The 13602-nt window shown below is 46.0% G+C and overlaps 1 protein-coding gene across 2 annotated transcripts in view; it reads right to left on the reverse strand.

The window, feature by feature from the left end:
* The window catches only part of gtdc1 (glycosyltransferase-like domain containing 1), a gene marked incomplete at its 5' end in the record, with an annotated part of 28760 nt that overhangs the window by 10870 nt on the left and 4288 nt on the right, over positions 1-13602 (reverse strand). For both annotated transcript variants that reach the window (XM_079731447.1, XM_079731446.1), the window contains 5 exons: positions 911-1132; positions 1384-1503; positions 9979-10152; positions 10929-11096; positions 13193-13377. In XM_079731447.1, the coding sequence (XP_079587573.1) occupies positions 911-1132; positions 1384-1503; positions 9979-10152; positions 10929-11096; positions 13193-13377 (869 nt within the window). The remainder of the gene's footprint in view (positions 1-910; positions 1133-1383; positions 1504-9978; positions 10153-10928; positions 11097-13192; positions 13378-13602) is intronic.

Below are 13602 nucleotides of genomic sequence, written 5' to 3' on the forward strand. Positions count from 1 at the left end.
AAGCCTTGTGGAATACACCTGTCTTGTGCAATGAGTGAGGAGAGTGTGAGCAGGTAGCCAGGTAGCAGGTAGACAGACAGGTACTACATCCAATCATTTAAATTGCCAAAATGCATCTTTGGACAGGCGTGCGACAGCCACAGATACCTTATTATTTAATTTTCTGGTCAGACTATTTGATTCAATGATTGCTGTTGGGATTTAAGCAAAATTTCAACAAATATGACAAAAAATGCTTCTAACATAAATTGCCTACCCTAGCTTTACGCATGTTGATGCATCTGTATCTGGGGTTTACTGTACGACTTCCACTGTATGTAATCCACCATGCCCTTTTGTTGTGAGAATAAACTGCCATCCAAGACGAGTAATCATCCGCGAGGATGGCACCCAGATGCTATTGTGATTGATCTGACCGCTGGATTATGGGTTTTCTCTGTGTGACGACTTTGCTCTAACACACAGCATAGCAGGAGAGGTGAACGACATAACAACAGCCTGCTGGCTCAACATGCTTTCAGACTTTGGTGTAAACGCTAAACACGTGCTCCAGTAGGCGAACAGGCTGACAAGACAATCCATCAAAAGATGCTCCAATCGCGCTGTTGGGGTGATGATGTTTGTGTGTGTTTATTTGTGTGTGTTTATGTGTGTGTTCTCCCTTTTTATATGTTAGTTTAAAAAAGGGGGGGTTGGATATAGTTTATTGGATAGAGTCTTCTGACTTCCAGTTGACAGGTTCTAGGTTCAAATCCCGATATCCACAGTCTCCCTGCAAGGACCCTTGAGCAAGAAGCATGAACCCCTCCCGCCACCTTAATGCCCCTGTATCTGTATTCACTGTGAGTGGCGTTGGATAAAAGAGGAAATGATTTAGAAGGGTCAGGGTCTATTTTGCGTCTTTACTCACCACCTGTGGGGCCAGACAATATGCAAAGGTTTGGTCTGGTCACCTGGTCCACATCCTCCCATCGATGCGGCCTGCTCCTCCTCCCCCGCCGGGACGTCCCGGATGGAGGTGCCACACTGCCCCGGTGCCTCACCCTGTCCCAGCGAGGAGCTGTGCCCGGGCCTGGTCTCTGGAGGACTTCCCCGAGCCTCCTTGTTGCTCTCTGAGCCGAGCTCCTCAGTTCTAACCGTAAGATAATACGACATATGTATTCCACATCAAGGAAATGCTGCGCAATTTATATATATATGTGAAAATATTGTACAAAGGGAATTAACACATGTCCAAATGGCAGGTTACTTCATTGAGTTTGTCATTAACTCCAGCACATGGCGAATGGAGCGTCATGCTGCATTAAAGAGGTGAAAGGTCAATGGAATTGGGTTGCCTCGACACTGGGTGGTCACTCCGGGCAGGCAGCCGCACACCGCTACCTTGGCGCCTCAGGATCCTCTAAGCGGGGCTCAGGCATCTGGCCCGGAGGGACGGTGATGTCATCATCGGGGGACGCCGCCGCCGCAGGCCCGCGGAGGAGCTTGTGTTCTGGGAGAAGACTGTTTAAAAAAAAAAGAGGAAAAATAACCTTGATTCACTGCAGTGTGGAGACGCCCACTTCCTCCCAGGACAGACCACGGAGGACCACACGGCGCCCTGCCTCCTAGGAGGGCGCATCGCAAGGGAGGCGGAGTTACAGCGGCTGATCCAAAACAATAAGATGTCATCCTCCTCCTCCTCATCATCATCATCATCATCATCATCATCATCATCATCATCATCACTAAGCTACTGAAAGAAAGTAGCCCGGCCCTGGCTCCAAGCGCCCGCTCACCCGCTGGTTCCCCTGGGACCGAGCGGCAGAACAGGCGCTGGAAATAAAAGATGCTGATGTCATTGCGTCGAGGAGGGGAATGGGAAACACATTGAAAGTGCTGGCAGCCGGGGCAAGCCGTCTTCATGGCGAGGGTGAAGTTTAGGAGGGCGGAGAGCACGGTATAGCCTGCATATAGAGGGACAGCCCAGCCTGTCACTGGGTGTTCTGTCTGTCTGTCTGTCTGTCTGTCTGTCCGTCTGTGTGGTCCCGGATGAAACACGTAGTTGTCGAGACAACGATCAGTAAGGCTATGTTGAATGTTGTCTAAGCGATGAACTCGGTAGCAAAGACACAAAAAACACTGAGAAGTAGGTTTCATAAACCAAACCAAAGGAACAAAGACAATTCCACAAATTGAAAGTCATTCAACTTTTGATACACATGATGCACAGCAAGCCAAAAATGGATTCCTTGTACTTTAATACGTATCACTGTCACCAGAGGTCGTCTCTTGTAAAGATGACATCACAGCATAACCAATTTCAGCTGGCAAACAACCCCTCAGATACCAAGCAGCATGTGGAAGACCTCTAAATACAAATGTTTCTATTGTATCACTTGGAAAATGTAAACACACAACCAATTGAAGATTTGTGGTTTTATTCTTCAATTTCATCTTCTTCCCTAGCTTTCCTGCCTTTCATCCTGCAGGGCTGCCGTGTAAAATAAGCACACCTTTCTGCTTTAAAACATGAATAAATACCCAATTGAAACACGTGTTAATCTGGAATGGGAATAAGTCGTTAGGTAAAAGGACTTAATGCCCATTTACTTATTCATCTCCAGTACTTAAATCACGTATTCCTTTGATCTAATAAAGCCCTGCTAAAGAGACTGGGTGGCTACTGTAAAGGGGTGTTAATATTGCCTCAGGTGTACTAAAAATTAGCATAAAAAAAACACACCAAAACATACTGTGCAGCCGGTGCCCATGTTCCGGGCTGTCCGTCTCTGGCTAGCACTTGCATTATTAAGATCCATAAAGGCAATTTAGAGCTTGAGTTTCAGAAAAGCCAGGCAGCCAGACATTACTTCGTCAAGTCATTGATAAAAATGACAAAGTGGAGAGACAGGGTGGGATGGATATGTTGTATAAGAGATATGGACATGAATTCATCTCTCTCATGAGATGCCTGTTTAAAAGGGCTGACAAGGAGGCGCTAGTGGTTAGGTATGACCAATGATGCTGGCTCGCTGGCCCCTGGGAAATTTGTATTCGATAAGCCATTTTAGAAATTGGATGAAGAGGTTTTGACTATGGGCTATAAAACCGTGGTTGTGTCTACTGAAGGGGGGGGGGGGAGAGAGGGAAGTGGAGAGAAGGAAGGGGAGAGAAAGAGAGAGCGAGGTACTTAGAGAAAATGCCAGCAATTAGCTTATTTATAAATCAACAGCAATTTCTGTGATGACTTTACCTCTGTCCATTTGATTAAATGTGAAAGGATGAAGGGGAGAGTCAAAGTCAAAAATCATTTGATCTAATTTCCTTTATTGGCAATAATCACAAGTGTCTCTCCCACCGGGTTATAAAACACGGGCTGGATCTGAAGCTTGCACTTGGAAGGGCTCCTATACCCAGAGAGCCCATTCAATACAACAAAGATAACAATAGCTTGACGCTGCCCAAAAATGAATTAATTCAAGACTGTAAAGATGTAGCAACATTTGTGTTTTTTGTTTCCTATTTTACCTTACGACATGAACATCTGACACGATTCCTGAATGTCTTTAAAACATAAGACGCATTTTCATTAACAAGAACAACACTAAGAAGAGGGAATGTTCCTTGTCTTCCCGAGACCAAAAAGGAGCGTTGCAGGTCAAACAACAAGCATGATGGCTGCTGAACCCAATTGGAGTGGAAGCGGTGTTCGTGAGCGTCCATCTAGTGCCCTGCTAAGGTGGTCCAGCAGTGGATCTCCCCAGGGGGCTTAACCCTAGCCCTGGCTACGTTAGCGGTCAGTATGGGAAGAGAGAGAGAGAGAGGGAGAAACCACTGAGAGGTTTTTAAAGCAGTGAGGTTCGCTGTCCCACGGGCATCACTTCAAAACAATCTCATCAGCATAAAGCCCCTGAATCACGGCCACTTAACACCGCTGATGGTGCTTTTCCCTCGTTGTCGAGAGAGCCAACGCGTCCAGCCGGGACCGAGGGGAGAGCGAGACGGCCTCGATTGGCATGAGCTGAGCAGGCCATTAAGGCACATTAAGATCTACATTACAGTCATTATGTGCTGACCCCGTAGTCAGAAATGATCGCGGTCCACTCTCCTACGTCCAACTAGCGACGGCACTTGCTAGCGGTGGGTAGGAAGGGGATGGGGGAGGGAGGAAGGAGGAAAGGAGCAGGGGCTGGGGGATGGAGAGGGTGGTTGAGTGTACTTCACCCCGTTGGTGATCACAGGCCATCACAGGCCGCGGTCACACACGCCTACGGGGGAAATACTGGAGGAGTGTTCAGACTTCACCGTGGATTAACATGGGAAGGGTGTGAGGAGGCCCTTTTGCCTCTCGGTCTGGTGGGGAGGCCACAGAAGGTCAAAAGTGAAAAGAGATTGCAGACTTTTTTGTCGTTGCAGTTGGTTGGAGGATATGGGTGGAATTACGCAATGTGCGGATGAACTCCGAAAATGTGACATAAGACATCTGCTGTATCTGCCGTGTGCAGAGGTTGTACCCTGAAAATTTTTCTTTTGGGTTTTTTTAAATCCGGGGTTGAGCCGAGGCGTGAAAATTTCAAATGTCGTACTGGGGTAGGATTTCGAAAATAAGAAAATATACGAACACCTCCACAAACCACAGTAAGTAAAAACATGCTTGTAGCATTCTGCATTAAAACATTTTTTCAAGCCAATGGAATGTTTTCTGGCGTTGTTCTTTAACCACATCAATCAAATGTGAGTTTGACAACAGCGCTTTTGTGCACAGACTAAGATATAGCGTCCAAAAATCGCACTTCGAATCGCAACAGGTACTGGAAGCGACTCAAGTACTGGGACAAAGACGAAACCAGCATCCAAGAACTGTAGCCAGGCCTGCCAACCACTGTCACACACTCAAAAAAATCCACCGAGAGCCACTGAATATGTGAACATGTTTGGCCAATAGATTATCATTACTTAGCTTGCTTTAAACACTGTATAAATATAACTCATTCACTGTACACACAAAAGCCATAAGTCTCATGAGAGAGCAGCCTCGGAACTCATTCTGTTCCAATTAAAAATAAAGAATTCCCCCATGTGTCCTGTGATGTCATTGACTGCGGAGCAGCCACGGTTGCATGCTTGTCGTTTTGTCTCTCCGTCAGAACTCGAGACCTATCTCATTTTGAGGGCATTGGGTAAACATCTCCAACAATGGGAGGTGGGGAGAACTTAAAAGCCACCTCAGGTCAGAAATGGGAGGATGGTCTATCATTGGCTGTTGGAATGCCTTGCGGGCAGACTACAGTCCAAGTGAGGTGGCTTAACGCTGACATACAAAGCAAACCACTCTCATATGCTCTGTTTGTCTTTCTCTTTCCAAGTGGAAAAAAGGACGATACATAATATTGTAATTAGTGAAGCAGAGTGTAACAACATTGGTTTGAAGGTATTTTTTTTGCTAAATTGTAGCCCCATTGGTTCTTCTGTTGTTTCTGTTCTTTAAACAGAGCTCTCCTGGCATCGGTGTAATTCAATTGTTTAGCCCTGTGTTTGAAAACAGTCGTTTTTCTTGATTATATCATCACCGGTCAGACACCAGTCTCTTAGCTAGTTCGGTATTAAGGACAAATCACCAATGCGGGGTTTGATCCTTAATTCATTCCTATTCATCACAGTCAGCTCCGTGCACTTCAAAGACGCATATGGGCCCAATTGTGGTTGTTCCTGGCACACGAACGACTGAGAACCGAGTCACTGGCTTATACCTCGGGTTACAATAGCTAAGCGGCAACAAACCGTTCCGAGCCCCTATAGCATGTTGCTTTTATACTTTCCTAGAACCTAAAGATCTCAGACTGACACGGCAGATGACTGCAGATATAGCCACCGAGGGATTAATGGCTAGAAGGTGTGACGTCAAAAAAAAAAGCAGGAAAAAAAAAGGTGGCCGACAGCTGTTTTCATCATGTATCCCGACAAGCTTAAGAAAGGGATGGCGTGATTAGGCCTTCACCCCCCCCCCCCCCCCCCCCCCCCCCCCCCCTATTCTCATCAAGCCTTCAGCGCTGGCCGATGGCGACTTGAAAGTAATCGCACAACAAGAAAAGATTGTAGAAACGGAGTGTCTGGTGCAATGGGGATGAGCCGCTCAGGGGACCAACTGTTGAAAGGGTTTGCTTAGGGCCCACAAGGTTAGAGAAGGCTTGGCGGTCGCCCGGTCAAAAGGCTGCAATAGAGGTTCCTTATGCTGAATTTAAATACGCGGTTTCCTAATTCCATAAAGTTATCCATTGGGTTGGTGTTACTACATATTTATTGTAAAAGTCCTATGAAAAGTCCTATGATGAGCTGTACCGAACATGCCACCGACAAAGAAAATTATCCATATTTCTTTTATTTGTTTCCTTGTTCAAGCATTTTCATCTTGCTGGCAAGAAGTCCATTTGAGTTGGAGCTTCTCAAAGGAATGTTTCAAACAGGATATCCTGCCATCTGCTCCAGGCTGCCTTGTTCCAGGAGTCAATCACATGGAGACCTGGACTGACTGACTGCTAGGAGCCACATCAATGGCTTTTAAAAGTAGCCAAAGAACCTTTTCTTAATCAACTTAAAAGTAGCTTCAGTTATCTGCAGAGAGTTAAGGGGCTTAATGAAAACCGGGCATCAATGGGGAGGTCTAGAAACAAAAAAAGAAGAAGAGGTAAACGCGCTTTTCTTTTCATGTTCCCAACTGAAATCTGCATTCAGCTACTTTCAATTGTGGCACTTGTAACACATAGTAAGACGTTTTTTCCCGCGGCGTTTCACAATAAACAAATAAAAAATGTATATCTTCCATCCGCCAACTCCCCATCAAATACACGCAAATATTTACACGGGAAAGTTAAGCAACTAAAGGCGATGAATCAAATAAACATCTTCTATCAACACCTGCTTATTTACCTCTCCTGAGGGTGAACAAAAATAAAGGCCATGACAAGGACACAAAGGCAATAGAAGAAACTAGGGGTGCCATTCAAAAAGCCGGCGGGGGGGCCCTTGCCGGCCAGAATGTGGCACCTGCTGATCACGTGGTGGCCCCTTACATTGATTTGATTACACTCGGCTTCCCCACCCTCCATACCATATCCATGGATTGACAATTCTCAAAGAGAAGTCAATGCCCTGCTGCTCTGCCATGATAAATGGGATGGCTTTGTGTACCACCGCAGGTTTCTGCTGGCTCAGGTCAATCGCTATTAAATTACAAAAGTCCGCCTATCAAAGGCCGATTGATAGATGGGGCGACCACAAAACAACGCTCGCCACAAAGAGACCTCTGGCTTCACGGAGGAATAAAAAAAAGGCACACGGTTCAAAAGCCCCCACCCCCCCCCGAAAGCAAAGGAGAACAGAGAAGAAATGATGCATATTTTAGCGTATTCATCTGAAACTGGCAGCGTTTACACCACGATCACAGCAACATCACTGGACATGTTTGAACGGGGAGACAAGAGTTATAAAGGATAGGCGACAAAATACCTATGCAGAGACATGATCCGGTGTTCAGCCCACCTCCCCCTTCCCACCCCCATCCCGCCACATCCATTTGTTTCTCTGAGCGTTTTATATTTTCAGAGAGCTGGACTAACTGTGTTTGGAAAAGGACCGCGGGCATGTCGGGGGATTGTCGGCCATGCATATAATCGCTTACTTACACTCTGTGAGTTTGCTTTGGATCAGGCAAATTACCATCTGAAAATGAGCTGAAAAACACTCTGGGCAAGACGCCTGCGCCATCCATGGCAGCTCACTTTTCAGCATTTCTTACCCAAGCTAGTAGACATAGAAAATAGGCCGAGGTGCATGCAAACAACAACAAGAAAAAAATGACACACACACACACACACACACACACACACACACACACACACACACACACACACGACACAACTTGCACGAACATTAGCCAATGCTCAAAGAAACACAGAGAGAGGGTTCCTGGTGTTGTCATGCCCAACTTAATTATAACACAGGGTTAGGGGGGTAGGGACGGATGATATGTGCACCGTACTGAAAACAAGAATCAGAAAGTAGCCTTTGTATGTATATGTAACATAGAAGGAAGCTTAGCTTGTGGCCATAGTGCCGAAAGCACAGCCATGACACATGTGAGAGAGGTGGGGGGCAGGGGGGGGGAAGGAAACTAACTCAAACTGCACAGATCGCCGTTGACTCCGCTCTGTGTAACCCACAGACTCCTCTCTGGAGAGGGAGTGGGGGGGAGGGGGGTAGGCCATGATATAGAGGCCGTGTGACACAATTACTGTAGCACGGGTCACACACACACACACACACACACACACACAAAAGTTTCACGGACAGGCGTCTCCGCAGGGGGGAGGGGGGTTGTGGGCCCTAAATAATTAGCTATAATGCGCCACAAGAGTACACTCGGAACAATATGTGCACTTGGGTGAGCCGCGAAGACTTTCATCTTTTCTTCGGCACTGGGTCACCCCTGAGAGAGGAGAGGCTTGAAAGAAACCAGGCTGGATCGCTGAATAACGCCATTGTGTGTTTATGAATTTTCATTCAATTAGTGCCACGAATCCCACCCTTTTTTCCAGATTTGATTTGATTTCTTAAGAGGGCAAAAATGTCTCAATGGGAACACAGGGATCCCAGGGACGACATGAAATCAGGCCCGAGCTCACCTGTTTTGATATTAACGCTGGCGTTTCTTCGTAAACATTGTCAGCGTTTCAACGCTTGCATTCAAACTCCCGACGACGGGGCTACGATGTTGTCGCTTTCATGTGAAGAAGTGGCTGCTGTTAATTTGGGGTTTAATAGGAAACAGAGCCCTCTCTCTCTCTCGCTCTGTAGCATAGAATTTTTGGCTCTTCCACAGTGCATTGTTTTGGAACAGAGCAATGAAAATGTACCACCCCCTTCTCACTGATCCGAGACTAAAGTTTATGAAGGCAAACCTGGATCCAATTGATCCACGGTGACAGTTGTTTTGTCGTCCCCATGAGTATTTCATTCTAATTAGATGTGTTTAAACAAAAATAATAACTAAAGGATAATACTGAATCCAACAGGCCCATGAAGCAACCAGTGCTACCTCTATAAATTATTTAGACGAACGGAATGGAGAAGCAAATGATAAAATAAATAAATAAAGACGACACAACTTTAAAAATAACTAGAGACCTTGGTGCCTTCTCCATGTAATTAACACTTGAGATGAAGTGGAGTTTCCCTGTGATTAAAACCCGATCCCTACACAGCAGCAAAGACGCCACATGAAAGGATCAGTGCATTCACGGCAACGCCAGAGCCATGGATCCCATGATACGAATGTGATATTGCAACAGTGAATTTAGACCTTGATGGCAGAACCTTGCAAAATAGGCTGCTAAACGTTCTTGTTAATATTAAATTTGGATGATTTGAGTCTCCATCAATATAACTATATATATATATATATATATATATATATATATATATATCATATATATCACTCAGAGATTGAAATTAAACAACATCAGACATTAAAGTGTCAATCTCCAAGATATCCCAACATTTATATTTTAATTAATGCCAGTTCAGCCACTATCTATCGCCGAACAAGGTAAGACAGAGGTTGATCGAGCCTATGGCCCACTGATAAAACCCCTTGCTTTTGCAGAATTATGAATGTTACAAACTGGGCATCGTTAGTGACATTCTTTAATCAAATCCCAAACGGCCCAGTAGGTGATGCATTTCCATCAACCCAAGAATGGTTGTCCTGCCAGAGAGGGTATGGCGGAGCTACTGCAACAGACTCGCACTGACTCACTTGTGTGCGTGGCGCTGCACCGTTTACTTTCACCATATCAGTGCAAACTTATAACGAAACAGAGATCTTTCAGATTGCCACAAATAAAACATGTCAACGGTAAAAATCGAAACCCCCCTCTCCCGGGGTATTTCCCCGGAAGGCGTGTCCACCGCGGGACACCAGGGGCCGACCGCACTGACCTGGCGACACGGGGGAACCGAAGGGGGAAGTGGAGCACCGAGCACTTGGGCCGGAGGAGCGACGCCAAGTCCTTTGGCCGGTGGTCGGGCATCCGCTTCAAGAAGGCCCCGACGGACGAGAGGAAGGAGTTCATGTTGAAGAGGGAGTTGAACACCACCGCATCTGCCACCAGGCTGGGAGGGAAGGGAGAGAGAGAGAGAGTGGAGAGAGGTCTGAGAAGAGGAGCGTGCTGGACCAGAAGCTGGTAGCGCTGGACGTGGCCCGACCCTGGTGTCCCACTCTCTCAAGAGTTATTCAGGGCCGCCGCAGAGCTCATGGTCGGGGGGCTCGGAAAATGGGTCCCATTCTCTTTCATTATGAATGCAGGCCACAATATAATTCAAATTAGCCAAGCAATCTGGCTTCAATCCAATCAAATGTCTCTTAATGATCCATTCGCTTTGAGTAGCATATTATTTAATGCTGCCATATTTGACTGGCTTAACGACATTAAAGGAGATGGAGTGGGTTGCGCCGAGCTGAGTTATTGACATGTTGCCCTATGCAGATCAACAACAATCAGTTTTCTTTTAGAGTGCCTCTCTTTTCCTGTTAGTCCCCTGATTAATGACAATGCCGTCGCTCGACAAGAGTGACTTCAATTACCCAGAGAGCATCATGTTGGGCCACGGTAATTAACCAATCATGTGCGCCCTGACATGCTCATTAAGACAAACTATTACAGTTGACTAGTGTTTCTTTTCCTTATGTACAAACAAATGGGTAATTAAGTGTGTGCTTAATTGTCGTATTGCTTAACTTATTGTTATTTGGGACAGCTCTGCTTTGACATACGCTTGTTTTATTGTTATTATCTTCATGCCGCTTAAAGCGTACCCGTGATATTATGGTAACGGATCATCCAAATTGCCTGACTGTGTGACGTGTGTTTGTTTTCGGCTGTCCTCACCAGGAGAGGATCTGGTTGTAGCCATACTGGAAGTCCCTCTCTTGGTCTTTGCGTACGGGATAGACCAGCTGGTTCTCATGGAAGTAGAGAACCTTCTTGAGGGGTGCCAGGTCCGGCCGCAGGGCCACCAGCTCACACAGATTGAGGACAGAGCTGGTGAACAGCACCCTGCATGGAGGTGGTGGAAGTGTGTGTGCGTGCGTGCGTGCGTGCGTGCGTGCGTGCGTGCGTGCGTGCGTGCGTGCGTGCGTGTGTGTGTGTGTGCATGTGTGGAGGGAGAGAGGGGAGGCAGTCGGAAGTGATAGAAGCACACTTAAGTATCACAGTTCACAATGGCTCGGACATCATTTCACAGATACATGAACACTTGCTCTGCCAATCTAAACCTCACCGAGGCTAGAACACAGTGTTCCAATGTTAGTAGCCGTGGTGAGATTGTTTCCACGGCGCAGCATGAAGTTTGGTTTCAACGTTGGTAATAGAAGCATCTGTGTAGGTCATGCGTGGGCCTCATCCTCGTAATCCCTGTTAGACCTTCAAATAACACTCCACCCCTAAAAGACATGCATACACACACGTAAACATGCACACACGCACACACACTGACTCGCAAGCATGCGCACACGCACACGGAGAACACACCTCACCGCACCATGCTCCTCATCATGCCGTACTGAGGGAGTGGGGGGATGCTTTGAAGCTCTGCATCTCCCTAAATGACCCCCCATCCTCTCTCCTCCACTCCAAAACTTGGCTCACATCTTCATCACTCAGCTAGGCCTACTTTTCTCTCTCCCTCTCTCTCTCTCTCTCTCTCTCGTCGCTTCGTATTTTTATTTTAACCCACGAGCGAGCCACATGCTTTGATGTGGTTGCTCCACGAGCCATCGCTAGGATCACTGCACCGCGCCCCCCCCCGCCCGTGTGCCTTACAGACCTGGGATTAGCCCGATTTCCTGGCCCCTCTCATGCTGCCCCACCCCACCATCCAACCTAAAAGAGGCCTGCAGGACGACACGCAAAACGGCAAATCGCCCTCAACCTCTAAAGTCCCACCGGTTAATGCCGTCCGTTCTGACTCAAACCAGATGAGCATTCGCTATTTTTACCTTTCCCTAAACCAAAAATAGTCAGAGGGGACATCCCGTGTAGTTTCAACTTTTAGGTTGTAGCTTTAGACGGAAGACGGAGGGACCAGACGTGGGCTTTACGCCGTTAAGGGTTTAATATTATAATTTGAAGTCCTACCCCCGCCAGTGACATGAATATGCCTGTACATAGTAACATTTATTGTTCCACAAGCAAAAGATATAGGCCACAATGACATGCCATGATACACGTACATCTGGTGGCAAGGTACTGATCTGAGTCAACAAACCGCTTCAATTGTGACAGCAGACATTTGACCTTTTTAATGGATTGAATAAGTCTTGACTGCTTGAGTGTCATAGATGTGAGTCTTTCTCTCTGAGTGCATGATGTGCTGTTTCTGCATGATGTGTGGGTGCGTCTGTTTGTGTGTTAGTGTGCGAGAGACTTAATAATAATAATAATGCATATTTAATGCATAATATGCAAAAAAATAAAGTAAATATATGAAGTGCTTGCAAAGGAATTTAACCAGGGAATGTTGCAAATGTATTAGTTGTGCGTCACTAAAAAAAACATAGTGGTCACTTCTTAAATTAGTGTAAATCAGAAATAATGAGACACATTGGTTTGACTTATTACCAGTCGGTGTGTTTGTGTGTGCTCAGTTACGTCAACACCAAAGACTGAAAGTGCACGAAAAGATAACTAACGTTGATATGGTGAAATATTGTGGTGAATGCAAACATTTACATGCTGAAACAGAGAGTTTGAGGATGACTCACAGCGTGTGTGTGAGATTGTGTGTGATTGATGAATTCACCCTCGAAAATCCAAGGGCCATGCCATGCACTCCTAGCGTGAAGGGAAGGGAAAAACTAAAGTTTGGAATGGTTTCAAAGGGGCTGTTTTATGCTAAGAAGAATGCTACATTCAACCTGATTAAAGTGCCAATTAAAAGTCCTGAACATCTTGTCTTCTGCTAATCAACTCACTTTAATACCACCAAAAACGCAGTGTTGCAGGAAACGCGGCTCCACATGCAAACCATGGGTATAAATACAACTAGTGACCGGGTGTATTATATTCAAAAGAGTTTAGGCCTGCATACTGCTTTCCTTGGTTCAAAAATAATAACAAAACGAGTCAGACATTTTGTTTCTCGGCGGGACTACCTGTATGAAGAACTGGGTGGGATGGCCTGCATGAAATGGAGGGCAGCGGTCCTGGCCCGCCAGTGCCATTTCTTTGCGGGCAGAGTGTGGGCGACGCAGCCGGCGACATTCTCTTTCAAAAGGTCAATGAGCTGTTTGTGAGAGCCGCCATAAAAGGCCTCCACAAGCAGCACACATGTGGAATTCTGTGGATAGAAAACAAATAAAAAGTATAATAAGAATGATATATACAAAAATATAGCAGATATTGACGATACAAAACACATCTGGTGGAGGCGATCGGTATTGAATTGCTTTTCCTACAAAAGATCAGTATCGCAATTTTTGGTTGAACAAAGAAGTGCCATATTCAATTTGTAGAATAATAAAACTACATTTGTATGTCCTGCCATGGCAATTATGAAGCCTGT

Source organism: Pollachius pollachius (genome assembly GCF_949987615.1).
Source record: "Pollachius pollachius genome assembly, chromosome: 3".
Lineage (NCBI taxonomy): Eukaryota > Metazoa > Chordata > Actinopteri > Gadiformes > Gadidae > Pollachius > Pollachius pollachius.